This window comes from Micromesistius poutassou, assembly GCF_964030765.1.
Source record: "Micromesistius poutassou genome assembly, chromosome: 21".
Taxonomy (NCBI): Eukaryota; Metazoa; Chordata; class Actinopteri; order Gadiformes; family Gadidae; genus Micromesistius; species Micromesistius poutassou.
In genome coordinates, this window is record NC_140291.1 from 11,443,995 (window position 1) to 11,459,781 (window position 15,787).

General features: G+C 48.3%; 1 protein-coding gene across 3 annotated transcripts in view; it reads left to right on the forward strand.

Annotated features, from left to right (window-relative positions):
* The window catches only part of dnmbp (dynamin binding protein), a 45,875-nt gene that overhangs the window by 18,831 nt on the left and 11,257 nt on the right, over positions 1 to 15,787 (forward strand). For 2 of the 3 annotated variants that reach the window (XM_084485224.1, XM_084485225.1), the window contains exons 5-6: positions 14,778 to 15,025; positions 15,440 to 15,539. In XM_084485224.1, the coding sequence (XP_084341350.1) occupies positions 14,778 to 15,025; positions 15,440 to 15,539 (348 nt within the window). Of the gene's footprint in view, positions 1 to 1,568; positions 3,696 to 14,777; positions 15,026 to 15,439; positions 15,540 to 15,787 lie in introns of those variants that run through there. The other variant, XM_084485226.1, reaches the window with a different exon arrangement.

Genomic DNA, 15,787 nt, shown 5'->3' on the forward strand with positions numbered 1-15,787 from the left:
GGAATTTAGTCCTTAAAATGTGTATGTGTGCTTGTGTGTGTGTGAGTGAAATAGTAGGCCATATATATTGCAAGGCTTGCCATGCACTTTTGAAAAAACAACGAAAATCAATGTCATCACATCCCTTGACAACAAAAATTCATGTTGGATATTTATTTTTAGATCAATGTTCGATACTAGACATACGTTTACAGTTGTGCCTCCATGACTTACATTTAATCTGGTTAACCATCAGGGAAATGACTGGTCAGGAACACCGCTCTCATCAGTGTTTTTAAACGCTGTGTGTGTTTTATGTGTGCGTGTTTGCTGTAGTGTGTATGTGCGTGGATTTTAATTAGTGTGTGTGTGTCCCCCCCCCCCCCCCCCCCCCGCCCTTCTCCCCTACATTAAACTGTCCCTTTTAATAGCTGATATTTCTGTGCAGACAGTGCAGGGGGCGGCACTGAGCTGACCTGCAAGGGTTTATGAATAGGCTCATGTTTTTTTCTCACACTGGAAGATGGCTCCTCTGCCCAGGGCGAGGGCCCTGGGACGACCCCTAACAAAGGCTCTTTGTGCCTGGGGAGCAGCCAGCGCTACGCTGCTCTGGGTCGCCGTAATCTGTCCCCTTTCCCGGAGGGCTCTGCCCTCTGGGTGGGGCTACGCTGAAATGTGCACATGTGGTACAAGTGTCTGTGAGCAAGGTTGATATTATCACCAAGTATGTACTTATGTCGATCCCTTTCTATCTTTTTTTATTCTCTCTTTCTCTGATTCTTGCTTTCTTTGCTTTTTTTTTCCTTTTTATTTTCCTTTTACTGTTTTTTTTTTTTTTATTAATTTGGTTCCGTCTTTGGTTTTCCTTTTCCTCTCTTTTTCCCTGGTTCCTTTTTTTTTTTCTCTCTTGTGTGTCTTTCACACAAACTAGGACACACACGCAGACACGATCGTCTGTTCGTTTTTCTACAGAAATGAATGTACATGTCCGACAATAGTATCCATCTGATCTCCAAAGCAAAGACCACCTGTGGCATTTAGTTTTTTTTTCACTTCAGCCAAGGGTAATTCTCCAGCAGTTCGGTCACAAATAACAAGACAAAATATTTACACTATTAAATCTGCCTTATTCCCTCGCCAGAAGGAAGAGACTGTTAATAACCATCACTTTTGGGCCATTTGGGAAGCCTGGAAAAAAAAAAACCTGACCAAAACAGGAAGAGGAAATGATTCTGTCCTGGGTGGAAAGCCCCCCCCCCCTTCAGAGTCGGACGGCGAGGGTCAGATCCCTCTTCCCCCATGTCACAGACCACCACTGAACTCTAGACTTTGTTTTCCTGCAAACAGTAGTTCTGGCCAATTACAGACCAGGGAGGGGCCCCCCACTCTCCTAATCCACCAGACACGTGACGCAACTCAATCTTAAAGCCCAGAGGAGGCCCCGCCCCCTTCAGCAGCTCCAGCCCCTCCCCCCCCCAGCACAGGGCCCAGCGAATAGGGTGAGCCGAGGGGGGAGGGAACAGGCAGGATTTGGCTGGGAGTCGCTGTGGACCTCGTCAGTCCTGTTCAGGCAGCCGAGAGAGCGCGAGGGGGAGAGAGAGAGGGAGAGAGGGAGAGAGAGAGAGAGACGGAGAAATGGTCAGTCTGACAGACTTGCAGAAACCAAAACAAAATGCCTGCACAACGTTGGCTAATGGAATGTAAAAGGACTATGGAGACAAGGTGGAGGAAGCCACTTTGAAGAAAGAAACAGAAAGAAAGGCAGAGAAAGAGGACAGCGTTTCCAAGGAGAGCTGACTGGGGATAACGGCCAGCCATGAAGGGTCAGGTGGTTCTCGGACACCCTGCTGGTTACGGGGGGGCAGACTGGAGCTACGGACCCGGGGGCCAGCCGGTGCGCAGGGGGAAGAGCGTGGAGCAGCTGGGGGGCGCTGACTGGGCCAAGGAGAATGAGAGGATGGTGCGGTTACAGCAGCTCCAGCAACTACACCACCTCCAGGTTCAGCAGCAGCAGCAGCAGCAGCAGCAGCAACAGGTTGCCTTCCCAGGGTACGGACCAGTTCCTGGGTACCCTCAGGGACAGGTGATGTTCATGGGTCCTGGGCATCCAGTTCCTAGTCACCACGGTGGGATGGTTTCTGGTCCGGGTGGGCCCATGATGGCTGTGGGAGGACCACCGCAACCACCAGCCCTCCCTGGGCACAACATGCAGGCAGCCCCCTGGCCCGTGCACTTGGCGAACCAAGCGCACGCGAGGCCACAGGAGTCGGTCCCTCACCAGGCCAGGTTGGAGTACCAGAATCCAGGGGAGCCGGCCTTCGAAGACCTCCGGCCGCTAAGCCGGGACCTTTATTACCACCCCGGCTCGGAGGACGGCCACCTGGGGCTGAGGAGAGCCGAGCGGATGAGCAAAGCGCAGCACTGTTTCTACCAAGGCCCGGAGGACTACGGCTCCCATGATCACAACAGGGAGCCTCCGCATAGCAATGACCACGTGGACCCCAGGGGTCAGGAGAGGTACAACGTGTCAGCGGAGGAGAGGCAATACCAGCGCAACAAACAGGACCACTGGGCCACAGAGAGGAGCTACGAGTCTGACAATAATAGAGTCCATCGAGACGATGCCACTAGGGACCGGTACGGCCATCGGGGCCACGACGAGGACAGGAAGTACTCGGACGATCACAGAGGGCAGGATTATAACGAGGACCGGAAGTACGTTAAACACGACTCGAGAGAAGGCGGGGAATACGACCGGCGACGCGAGGAGGCCCGCTACGACGAAAAGGATGGTCGCCGGGACGATTACTGCGAGCGCCTGGACCGGGACCGATATGAGGACCAGGATTACACGGACCACAGGGACCAGAGGGAGCAGGACCACTACCGGCGCAGAGAGGACGACCGCTACGCCTACGACGAACGCAAACCCAAGGGCCGTCATTCCGATGACCACTACGACCGACGAGACAAGAAGTACAGAGATGCCAATGACCACGGGGCCGAGGAAACCTTCTACACTGGAAGAGACCAAAGCGATTCGGCCTGGGACGACCGACACTGGGACGGTTATGACCGGAAGGGCGACCACCATCCAAGCACGCGGAGGAGAGACCGCTACGAAGACGTCGTCGAGCCGTGCGAGCGACGAGCCGGGGACCCCGCTCGGGAGCACTCTTCGAGGGATCGCTACGATCGCCGGTACGATCGCTCCCCGCGGGACCGCTACGACTTCGAGGGCGGCGAAGGCCGACGGGGTGGTGGTGGTGGCGGTGATTCCGCACGCCCGGGGCGCCACGACCACCAGCTGGGCGACGAGGGACGACGGTACGACAGCGGGGAGAGCGCGGGGACGTTGCCCCGCAACCGGGCCCGGGAAAGGTTCCAGGCGGTGCGGTCGCTGTCTGAGGACACGCGTTACGAGGAGCAACCCGCAAGCGACGGCAAGACGAAGCACTGTGAGAGGTGGGTGGAGGAGCAGAACCGCAAGCTGAAACTCGGGGAGCTGCACTCTTTCGAAGACCCGGAAACGTACCGCCGCGGGGCGGAAGAGGACCGGGAGACTGGGTACGAGTCCTGCTCCGGGGGCGGCGGACGCAAGCGGGGTCACAAACCCGTTTACCTGGGGTCTCTGGACCGGAACAGCTTCTACAGGAAGACCGCTCCGAGCTCCCTGAAGCACTCTCAGTTTGCCACGACCAGGAAGAAGAAGCCAGGTAACCAACCTGTCTGACTGTATTGGTCATCTTAACACCAAAGGAAGGCTCTTGTCGTGTGTGTGTGTGTGTGCGTGTGTGTGTGTGTGTGTGTGTGTGTGTGTGTGTGTGTGTGTGTGTTTATTGAAGGCTGAACCCTAGTATCTCTCTCTCTCAATGTGTATCACCAGGCAGTTGTAAAAAGGCATACACAACTAAATGGATGGTTAGGTGGTGTCATACCCACTCCCCCTCACGACCTCCAGAAGGTCACTTGTGCTGGAGACACCTCCCTAGACACCCCCCCTGGACGCCTGCCTAGAAACCATCGATCAATGGTGGGGGGGGGGACGCCCCAATGTGCTGAGTCGCAAGGCTCTCCTGCACTTCACACAAATGTGTGTCTGTGTCTGTGTGTGTCTGTGTGTGTCTGTGTGTGTCTGTGTGTCAGTTTCTGTTCATCCATCTCAATCTCTTTCTGTTTTTCTGTGATGCATGTGTGTACATGTGTGTACATGTGTGTACATGTGTGCGTGTGTGCGTGTGTGGGTTGGTGCTCCCATGTGACAGCATCGTCCTTTCTCTCAAGAAGTTGGAGATGAATTTAGAGGTATTTGTCAGAAACCCGCCGAGCTGGTTTGGCCAGTTCTCTGCTTTTTGTTGTCATTCTCCCTCCCTCCCTCCCTCCCTCCCTCATTCATTCTCACTCTTTTGCTCTCTCTCTCACTCTCTTGCTCTCTCGCTCTCTCTCTCCTTCTCTCTCGCCCTCTCTCCCCTTCTCTCTTTCACCCCTTATCTCTCAAACCACTTCTCTCTATCTCTCTCCCATGCTCTCCCTCTGTCACCCCTTCTCTCTTTCTCTCTTTCTCTCTTGCTCTCTCTCTCTCTCTCTTTCTCCTACAGTATGCAAAGTCTTAACAGGTTCTCTAACTTGTGGCGTTCTGTGTACAGAGGATGTTGACACAAGTCCCCTCAGCTACAGGTGCCTGAGAAGAAGAACAGTTTGTCTGTTAGATGGGTAGCGTTATGGTAAATACATTAGATGCTGTTGACTTGCCCTAGCTTTGTGACTTTGTCCAATAACAATTTGGCTATGTATCCCAGAAAGGCATTTACACAGTATTTTGTGTATAACAACATTCCCTTTTGATCATACCATCGATTTTCATTAAGCAAGGCACCGTCAACCTTTTCCTTAATCCTTGTGTTGAGGTGGGAGTGATTGTGCAACTCTCAACCCAAAGGGTCCAGGGTTTCATCCTCCGTTGCCTCTTATACAGTCACTGTATTCACTCTCTGAGCTGCTTTTGGTGAACCAGAGTAGAGTGAACGCACTGAGGTTGGCATGAGTTTGGCTGTCCTTACCAGCACTCCTCGTTGAGCATCATAGCAGTGGTGTTTCATGTCCAAACGTTGAGAGACATGTCAGGGTTTGTCACTCACTCACTGCCGCCCTACTGACATCGCCGTGGGAAAAACTGGAGACAATTGCGCTGTTGCCATGTTGTTGCCATCAAACACAGTCATGATGGAACTTGATAAAGTGTGTGTGTGTGTGTGTGTGTGTGTGTGTGTGTGTGTGTGTGTGTGCGCGTGTGCGTGTGCGTGCGTGCGTGCGTGCGTGCGTGCGTGCGTGCGTGCGTGTGTGTGTGTTTCTGCGTATCTGCGTGTGTGTGTTTTATATGCACGTTTCCATTTCAGTTGGAAGTGTTGGCAATGTCATGAAAATCTCTTTGGAGACAAAGACGTTGTGTATTTTAAATGGCGTGATCCCAAGTTTCAAAGTATTTGGAGGATATTAAACCGTGGCTGTTTCAGATTGAAATGGAAGACGACACGGAGTGACTGAGAAACTCAGAGTAGTCCCAAAACCGCTAATGGAGAACTTGACTCTGTGTGTGTGTGTGTGTGTGTGTGTGTGTGTGTGTGTGTGTGTGTTTGTCCTCACCAGGAGCTCATTGTCCGTGCAGAAGCAGGTGGTGCCCCTCAAGCCCCCAAATCTACCACACACACACACACACACACACACACACACACACACACACACACACACACACACACACACACACACACACACACACACACACACGGTAGCTCCACAACACACTAGCCATATTGACCCCCCTCTATAATCCTGAGAGTCAGCATGCAGGGGGGGGGGGGGGTCTGTCTGGTGCCAGGCTGGAACCAGCACTGCCATGACTCCCGCACTGACATACTAGACCTGTGTGTGTGTGTGTGTGTGTGTGTGTTTGAAGGCTCCGTAAAGAGGGCTTATCAGAATGAAGGATGACGCCATTTCTTTTTTAAATCAAACACACACACACACACACACACACACACACACACACACACACACACACACACAGTGTGTTGTCATCCAGTTAATCCTGTTAGAGGGGGTTTGTTTCAGCTGGGTCAGGGTTTTAGACCCAGGTGGCGGTGCAGACTCATGTCTGTCTCTCCTGCTGCTGATTGGGTTTACAGGTTTTAATTTAATGATGTCAGGGGGGGGGACCGCGGGGGTCCTGCGCGCTATTGTTTGTCTGCGACCCAAGGTCAGACGGCCTCGGTTAAAGTTAATAAGAGTCTGAGAGTCACGACGTTTATCTACCTGATTAGATTGGTAAAGAACAAAGAACGTTAGGAGGAGGTGGTTGGAAAAAGTCCCTCGAAGGACGGTGTGTGGAAAGTAAGGACAAACGGGGTCATTTTCCATCAAGACGTTGGGTTTAAGATCACAAATCAGACATCAGGGCTGATTCGGGGGTCACAGCAGAAAGTATTTGGCCGAGGATTCAACATGATTGTTCCTCAGTAGCATCTTTTGGACCTAGTTGATGTGCAGGATAGCGTAGTAGTGAACAGAGTGCTCGACTCCCAACAAGTTCACAGCCCAAACGGTATGCATCCTAGACAGAGCAAGAAGCCCTAGCCTCCTTCATGCTCCTACACTGACTAACCCAGAATGAATCAAGTGTTCTCTTATCTTGAGCGTACACTAGTGCGTCATCATGTGGCAAGGCGTGTTTTTAATGAATCATCAGTAAGTAGTTTCATTGGAAACAAGTGGCTATGTTGGGTGTAAATGTGTGAGTGGGCCGTTGGGGGTCTAAAGGCCCTGTCGGGGGGCCAATCGCCAGCAGTGTCGAGCCAATTGCCGAGCGTCTGAGGCCCGAGTTTGTGCGTTTGTAGCCTGTGTCTCCCGCACCGTTGGCTATAGTCGGCCGTTGTCTTGTTGTTTTTCGGATGATTCGGCATGTGGAATCGGGGACGGGGACAAATAACTTGTGAGTGTGCACGAGAACTGAAACGAAAGTTCTTCGTTTACACATTCTCGATTTGAAGAAGCTATACTAGGAAACCGTCTGCGCAAGAGTGGTGTGAAATGGTAGCTACCGTGTTTTTGTTTCATGTTTGTATATGTCCTTGATGCTTGGCCGTTGGCTGTTGTCTTTGCGGCGTGTTCAAGGACAACTTTTTGGCTGACACACGGGAGACCCAACCGTCAGGGGGTGGTGACTAGGTCTTTGACGTTGGTTTGGTGTGTCAGGGCGTGTCAAGTTTCCAGTAGAGCCACGAGGAAAGGGCTCTACATAGGTCGCGGGGTAGGTGGATTTAACGGGTCAGTCGAATGTAGGTCAAAAACCTTCCTTCGCCCATGTTGACGTCTGCACCGCGCCGCGCCCCTCCCCTCCCCAGCCCCCTCGTTAGCACTTGTACTGCAACCTGATTGGCTTACAGCAAGCCCTTCTTACCATTGTCCCTTTAAGGGGGGACCTGGGGAGCCACTTAGCGGGACACTTTTCACTTTTGAGGCCGTGACAAAACGTGTTTGCGTCGTTGTCAGATTATATCAGTTTTTTTTTTTTTTATGTTGATGAAAGCACTTTTGAGCTTTTTAAAATTATATTTTCATGAAGCTCTGCACACATCTAATACAGCACAGTACTAGACGATGAAACTATTTTAGATTAACTAGAATGTTTAAAACTATTCCGTTTTCACATCAAATCAAACTAATTAAAGGAGGAAAGCTATGGCCTATGGTCGTCATTATGGTTGTCAATATGGTTGTCTTCAATCATGGTTCCTATAATTTAAAACATTACTGGATCTTTTTCCATGAAAAGGGTGCCAAAATCAGAAACTTCTTCTTCACCAACCCTGTGGGAGTCTTGGGCACCACACAGCTAAATATTTTCTGTGAGCGAAACCGGTACTTGGAAACAAGCTTATCTTATTGTTGTGATAAAGAGCTTAAGGGTACTTAACAAGGGCTTGTGCGTTTTGTAGTGTAGGTCTTTGTCTCTTCCTAGGAGGCTTGAGTGGTATCAATCACTTTGAATGACATCCCGTTATAATTGAGCCGCTGATCGTACATGATCCTGGTGTACGTGGTTGAAGGTACCATGGCCCTATTCACCTGGCGGCCATCTTGGTTCCAGACGTTAACTGGCTGGGGGGAACGGAAAGCAGAATTCCTCCCACAGAAGGAACGATGTGAAAGGCTGAATGGCTCCTAAGGACTTTGAGGTTGTTTTCATTTAAAGCAACGCCTACTGTTTCCATCTCAACGTCTTTGCTCCTTTGTGTTCAGGGTTCAAGGTAAAACTGTGAAGACGGTAGTGGTGGCTGTGTTTTTAAATGGCTTCTGCACTTTAGTTCACACTCCACCCCACAGGTCCCTACACATATGCAAAACCTTGAATTAATCTGGAACATTCCTGGTCATAGAATTGTGCTGAAGATACCCTAATTAATTCTCACTCCACTTCAACACCACCAAACCGGTTTGTTATGTGTTTTGCTCCTACATTGTGCTCATGAATGCAGTGTTTCTGAGCTCAATCATCCTGGAATAGAAGGGCATCCATTTTGATAAAAAGGTTTGGAAGCACTTCTAACGGTAGACTTTGAGGCGGAGTAGTGTTTAAAGATTAAACACGGGGCTTGTTGATACGTTGATATGACGTTACGGTTGTTGCACACTCGAGAGCCTCCACTTGGTCGGTCAGCACAGCACACGTGGTTTTGGATTTCATTTTATGAAAGGAATCGTCTTCTGGAAACTTCATCGGAAAAGCAGAATGTAATCAACACTTACACGTCATGTGAATGAGTTTCAGTTGTTTGACAGGTGTTGGTGATCGGGGGGGGGTGTGGCGGTTTATCAGTGACTTGATAATTGAATGTAATCACGTGATCTGCGTTGGGGGTCAAGGGTGATGCAGGTGTATCTAGTTGTGGTGTATCTAATGACAACACACACAGCCAACGGTGATATCTGACTAGGACCTGGAAGGTCCGACCCTTGACCTCCAGGGGTAACTAGGAGGACACGGCACTGGGGGGGGGAGAGAGAGAAAAGCTGCTTGTCCTCATTTCTACTGTGACTTTTACAACTTTTAAAAGTAAGCAGCTGCTCAAGACTTTTATTAAGCAGCGCAATGAAGACGATGTTTCTACAATATCAATTACGTTACCCAAGGGCGAAGGAATTGAAATATATAATATACATGTTTAGTTTTAGTTTTTGATGCATTGTAGTCATGAAAATGAAAATGACCATTTTATATAGATTGTGGATTATACCAGCATTGTTTAACATCGTCACTGTTGTTGTTCTTAACTAACTTTTCTAATTAGGGCATCTGTCTTGTTGAATCCAGTGATATTCGGCATTCCCACACCGTACCTTGGCGACCGCGCCTGTGTAAACACATTTACGGCCAGATTTACACCACAGCTGAACACACACAAACACACACACATACGCGCACGGCATGTAACCACTTCAGCCCCCACCCCCACCCTCACCCCCCCCCTCCCCCCCCCCTAGGACAGGAGTTGCCTGGGCAACCGCACATTCTTCGGTGAACTTTGAAACTGCCGCACGCACGCACGCACATACACACACACACACACGCACGCGCAGCTTCGATTGATTCTGACCTCGTTGCTAATCTCAGAGCTAACTGAGCTTTGCAGCGTTCTGTGTTTTTGTGACAAGTGATGAGAAACCACGAGTAAAAATGAATGAATGCTGCTTGAAGTGAGGTATCATTTAAGTTGACATTATAATGTCCAACTGCTACTACTTCTACTATGAACAGGCTGTCAGAAGAGCTGAAGTGGGAGCAGAAACTTCATCCATGCAGGTCGTTATGGTGATTGAGTTCAGCTTGTGGGGGAGACACTTGTTGGTATCCCAGCAAAAAAGGACTGGATCCTCCAGAGTAGAACGTGCCCCCAGAATGCAACACTTTGCTCAACTACTTAAACATGACAAGAGATTGACGGGCAATAGAAATGTAGGATTTGCGAACCAAAATCTAAAAAGAGAAACATTTCATTTCAAACAAAAGTGAGAAATGCTTAACCAATGTCATTTTGAACAACCAGTTAGTGGGCTTGACATCATTAAACTATCAGTCAGTGGCTAGCATCAACTACTTAACATTAACACTACTCAGGGCAGCAGAGGTGTAGCTAGTTGACACCTGCTCCGGCCCAGGATGGTTGGTCCGGACTGGATCTGAGAGTCCAGTTCCCGAGTGGGACTCCTCTTCTGGTTTTGTGCGTCCACCGTGAAGGTCCGTCCACTCCCGAATGTGTGTCCATGTGTAATCACGGGGGTTCCCATTCATTGTCATGCTAATCGCGGCGGTGGGAGGGAGTCTGTGCAGTAGAGGGATAGGCAGACGGAGAGGCAAGGGGGAAGAGATGTTGACAATGACCTGTCCGAGCGGGGCTCTCCTTGACAGAAGCGCTGTGTGAGTGTGCACGTGGAGCGTGCACGTGGACTGTGTGTGTGTGTGTGTGTGTGTGCGTGCGTGCACTTGCTTCCTTCTCTTATTGGAGTGAGTCTCAACAACACAGCAGGTGGGTAGATTCAAGCAGCAGGCATGTCCGTGTTGTGTTACTTTGTCACTTTTGTGTTACCTTGTGTGTCGGTTTTAGTTTGTGTTTCTGTCTGTTGGGGTTGCCTTGTGTGCACATGTTGTCAATATTGTGTTACTTTGTATCTGTTTTACCTTCCACTTGTTTAACTGTCTCTTTGGTGATTTTCTTTTTCTCCAAAGTGAACCTTCAGCTAGTATGATGACAAGACTTTGGCTCGGTATTAATATTTGTGTCCTGTCAGGTTGTCAGTGTTTATGCATGCATGCTTCATGTTTTTGTTGTGCTTAATGCATTGTGGATTTGGGCTGGTATAAAGTCTGTGCTGTGACTGAATGAAAAGTTGTCGGTCTCTGAGATACAGCTTTGTTCTGTGGCTGCTCAGTGTAAGGTATTGCAGTGTTTTCAGTAACTTTGTACCCGGATATTTGGAGTATATAGAGTAAAGTACATGTCCATTCATTTATTTTAGATTTTATTGAAAAGTTGTATATTAAAACGGATTCATTGGCATTGCAACATGTGAGGCTGGACGAGTATGTGGCTATCAGCCCTACAGTAGTGTTCTGTGGTCGATCAGCACACATCTCCACTGAAGCAGATGAAGAGTTAGGGCTGTTTGTTTAAACTGTAATACTAACAATCCTCTTTATAGATTGTCTGCCCAACTGCAGTGTTAGTTTGTCAGAGTCCTTCCGTTTGGTCTATTATTGTAGCAAAAAAGTTATCTCATGAGAAAGAAATACCAAAAATGTCTAATTCTACTCACAGGCTATCGGCATAACTTTAGGTATTTTCTTAGTAGCTGTGTATGCAATGTAAACATAGAAGGAACAGCATGAGTATATGGGTCCTGTTTGATATCTGGATCATATCTGCATCATATGATATCCAGTACACATGAATAACTTGAGCTAGTGTCTGCTTTACTAATTTACATATTCCAAGGGCTCCTCAGTCCATTTTCTTTTTTGAAACTTCATCATGCAGACCGAGCAGTCACGCAACAATGCAAATTATGTTGAAGTATTCCAAAGTGGAATAAAGTTGGTCAACACTTTGTACCTGTCCTGCTCTACATTCACAACAGTAGCAATTGTTCTCGAGTCCCGTAGCGTTATTAATCGTTTGTTGGTGTTGTGAAAGAGATCTGGGTCATCTTCTGAATGTGGATCCTTTGCTAATCACTGATGCCTGTATTACATACCTCTTCTACTTCCACTGTCCCCAGACCACCTATAATTACATTTTCATGAAGGTTTGTGGGCAACATGGTGAGAAGATGTAATGCTGCTCGTTATGATCACGTTGATCCATTTCTGAACAATGTTAGAGGAGATAATGATAGATGACATTGATTGTTGTAGTCGTTGTTTAATTTTGTCGTTTGTTGTTGGTCCATCGGGTCAGCTCCATGTGTATCAGCATGCGATACACATCACCACAATAAAATGATTGGATTACATTAAAAAATGTCATCCTTATTCAGTGACATTACAGGACAGCGTGTCCGGAGGAAGTGGTCACCTTTTATGTTGATTTGGTTTATTTATCCTGGGCATGGAGGTGTGTGTGTGTGTGTGTGTGTGTGTGTGTGTGTGTGTGTGTGTGTGTGTGTGTGTGTGTGTGTGTGTGTGTGTGTGTGTGTGTGTGTGTGTGTGTGTGTGTGTGTGTGTGTGACTCCACGTGAAGTACAGCCAAACACACCTGAATGCATTGTGAATTGTGTTCCACACCCACATATGAATCATGTGAGCAGAACGCTATGACGAGTTAATAGTTGGCGTCAATATAGCCACTGCCACACTGGAAAGTTGTGTAACACACACACAGTCACTCAGTCTGTGTAGGCATGCATTGTGGCTGAATAGACTGGCAGTCCATGTTTCTAAACATGTACTGTAACAGATCCTCCTTAAGAATTTCCATTGAATAGAACAAAATATATTTTTTATAATGTATGAATAGGGTTTTGCACAACTGATATCCATTCCAGAACATACTTTGTTTTGCTTCAAGCATATCTTTTGTCTACAAAAGAATCTCTAATTGTTACACAAAACAAAAAAATGGAATTTCAGAAATTGGGTCAAAATCCTGTGTTGCCTTTCAGACGAGGGAACATAACAAGACATGAGAAGTAGAGCGTGGGACGTGCATGTGTGCGAGCTTATTTGTGTGTGCATGTGTGTGTTTTTGATCAAACGGCGGAATGAATGAGCTAACCGAATCCAATTAAAACCAAGGATTGGTGTATGTCATTCTTGACTTAAATACCACTACATGTTTTGATCAGAGGGGAAGCATTCACATGATATTATTGATATTAATCACCAAACTTTTAACTTTACCATCTCCAAAGCTGAACTAACCCTAACTCCATCTCTAACCTAATACCTAAACATAACCATCTCTAACCTAATCTTGACACTCTTAACCTTGTTCCTTACCAAAACCATCTCTAACCTAATCTTGGCATCTCTGACCTAATACCTAGACCAAACCATCTCTAACTTAAACGTCAACGTCTCTAACCTAATACTCAAACATAACTGTTTCTGATGCATCATGGGAATAATCATCATAAGAAGGTTCAGGTTGCTAGACGCAGGTCTGTGTTCGTGTGGATCACCAGTGTACTTGCTGTCCAGATAAAGCGTCTGCTTGCTAAATATAGGCCTCAATTACTCCTCCTTAGAGCAGGGCTAGTCCAAACTCCGGATATGACTAATGGCAAGATAATCTTTTATTGAGGTCTACCAGACACCACTTGGTAACCCGAGCAAAGTCAACAACTTGAACCAGTTCAGTGGCATTTCCCCATCTCCTCCACCATCACCAACTCCCTACTTGCCTGTGCGTACTACCCCCGTATGCACACAAACTCGCCCCGTGCCATTACTGGCTACTCTCTCCCTCCTCGCTGGTGTTTATTTATATTTCTCTAACTCTTTCTCCTCCTATTTAGTATTCTCTCGTTCTCTCTCCCTCTCTTTCTCCTTTGTTCTTTTTGTCTCGCGTTTTATCCATGTCTCACTCTGCCTGGCCCCGTCCCCCTGGCTCGTCCCCCTGGCTCGTCCCCCTGGCCCGTCCCCCTGTGTTGTCCCTTGGGCCCCTGAGAGCCCATAAGTCTGTCCTCTCTGTCCCGGGCCATTGTGCCCCGAGAGACAACAAGACCACAGTCCACTCCACTTTAAGGCCTCATTGAGACGAGCCAGTGGTGCGTGTACAGCCAACACACACCGGCCACACACACACACAGCACACACAGCACACACACTCGTCACACAGCCAAGACCAGGCCTGGCCGAACGATAGCGGGAACATAGATCAAATGCCAGGCAGGCAAGACCAGGAGAAAGAATAGGAGGGGAGGATGAGGAGTAGATAGGGATGGGGGGGATGGGAACGTTGGATTGAACCTGGATTCCCTTTTTCCCCCCACACTGTTCTCTGTGTTGGTCTTCCTATTCCTCAATACCTTTCCATATCCCCCCTCTGCTTTCCTATTCTCTATCCCTCTCTCCTAGCTCTCTACCATTTATCCAGGTCTGTTCCTCCTCTCCTTTAAGTCTTTCTTGATCACTCTCTCATATCCATCACTGCCGTAAAGCCCTGTGTGTACCACACCTTGGTTTCTATTGCTCTCTCTCTCTCTCTACTTTCTGTTTTCCTTGTTGTCATCTGCCTGGGCTTCATTGCAATGAGGGATTGTTTCCTCTTTGTAGAGGGGTTGAATATTTTTTATTCAAATTTGCTCTAGTTTATTTGCCTGTGGAAATAATTTCCTTTCAGGCATCAAACCTCAGTTTTGTAGCCTGGGAACCACATGAATCTTCAGGATTATCTTTCATTTGCTTTGGCATATGCGTCTGGCCCCCCCGCCTATTCAGACAGATGTTCAGCAGACCTGGCCCCGGTCAGGCAATCCCAGCCTTTTAGCTAATATGGGGCGCGTTTGTACAGAGAATCCCCTGTGACTGTCGTTTAGGCGTTTTCATAAACGACCGAAATGGCCTGCCTATTGCCGTGTCACACGTTTCGTTGGACTGACGACGTCCGGTTATCTGTTTCGTACAGATGGCTGATAACTAGACTACATATAAAATGTATGTAAAAATCTCAAGGCAGTTGACCAGACCCGACGGGTCCATGACGGTGATGCTCACGCTCTCTCTCTCTTCTTCTCCGTCTCCACAGAGATGACCCTGCTGTCGGCTGAACGCAAGGCCCTGGACTCCAGCCCCCTGTCGGACATGGCCCCCACCACAGCCTCCGCCCTGGCCCCCGGGGGCACCAACGCCTCCAGCGGGGGCGAGGACCCCGAGCTGAGGATGATGGAGAAGCGGGAGAAGGTGGTGGAGGAGCTGCTGCAGACAGAGAAGGACTACATCAAGGACCTGCAGATGTGCGTCAGTGAGATCGTGGAGCCGCTCCAGCGCAAGCAGGTGGGTGGTGGGGCCGGAGGGGTTGGGGGGGGGGGGGTGGGAGGGGTTGGTGGTGTTATGGGTGGTCCTGGGTGGGAGGGAGGGGTGGTGATTGCGGGGTGTGGTTGGGCTGGGGGCGAGGGTTGTGTTGGTAAGGTGGGGCTTGGGTTGGATGGTGGGTGTTGGACTACCTTTTGTTTTATTACAGGATTTGTAAGAAAATGAAATGTAAATTGTATAGTAAAATGTAAATACTACTAATGTTGTTTATGTTGAGAGAGAAAATAGCCATTTAAAGTAATTGAAAAGATTTCATATTTGTGGATAATATTAACATTAACACAGGAGTGTATGTAGAGGGAACCGCGTTATAGATGAGTAGTTCATACCCGACACGTGAACATAATCTGTGTTGAATACCCGTTGCCTTTAAAGGTGCAGAACGTGGACTATGATGGCCTGTTCGGGAACCTCGGCTCGGTCATCGACCTCTCCCAGCGGCTCTCCCACGAGCTAGAGGACACTGACTCCATCGGTGAGAAAACCGTTCCTCCTTCAACGATACATTCTTCTTATCCTTCTCTCCAGGGTTTTTAATATCTCTTCCATTCTTTTCTCCAATTGCTATGGTTATGAGAGGAGCTAGGCTGACATTTTGTTCACCAAAACATGAAATACATTGCTAAAAATGTCACCCATTCAGTTAGATGAAGTTTAAAGAAATCTACTAAAGATAAACAGAATCATATGCCGCTTTTCCACCGCTAGTACCGACTCGACTCG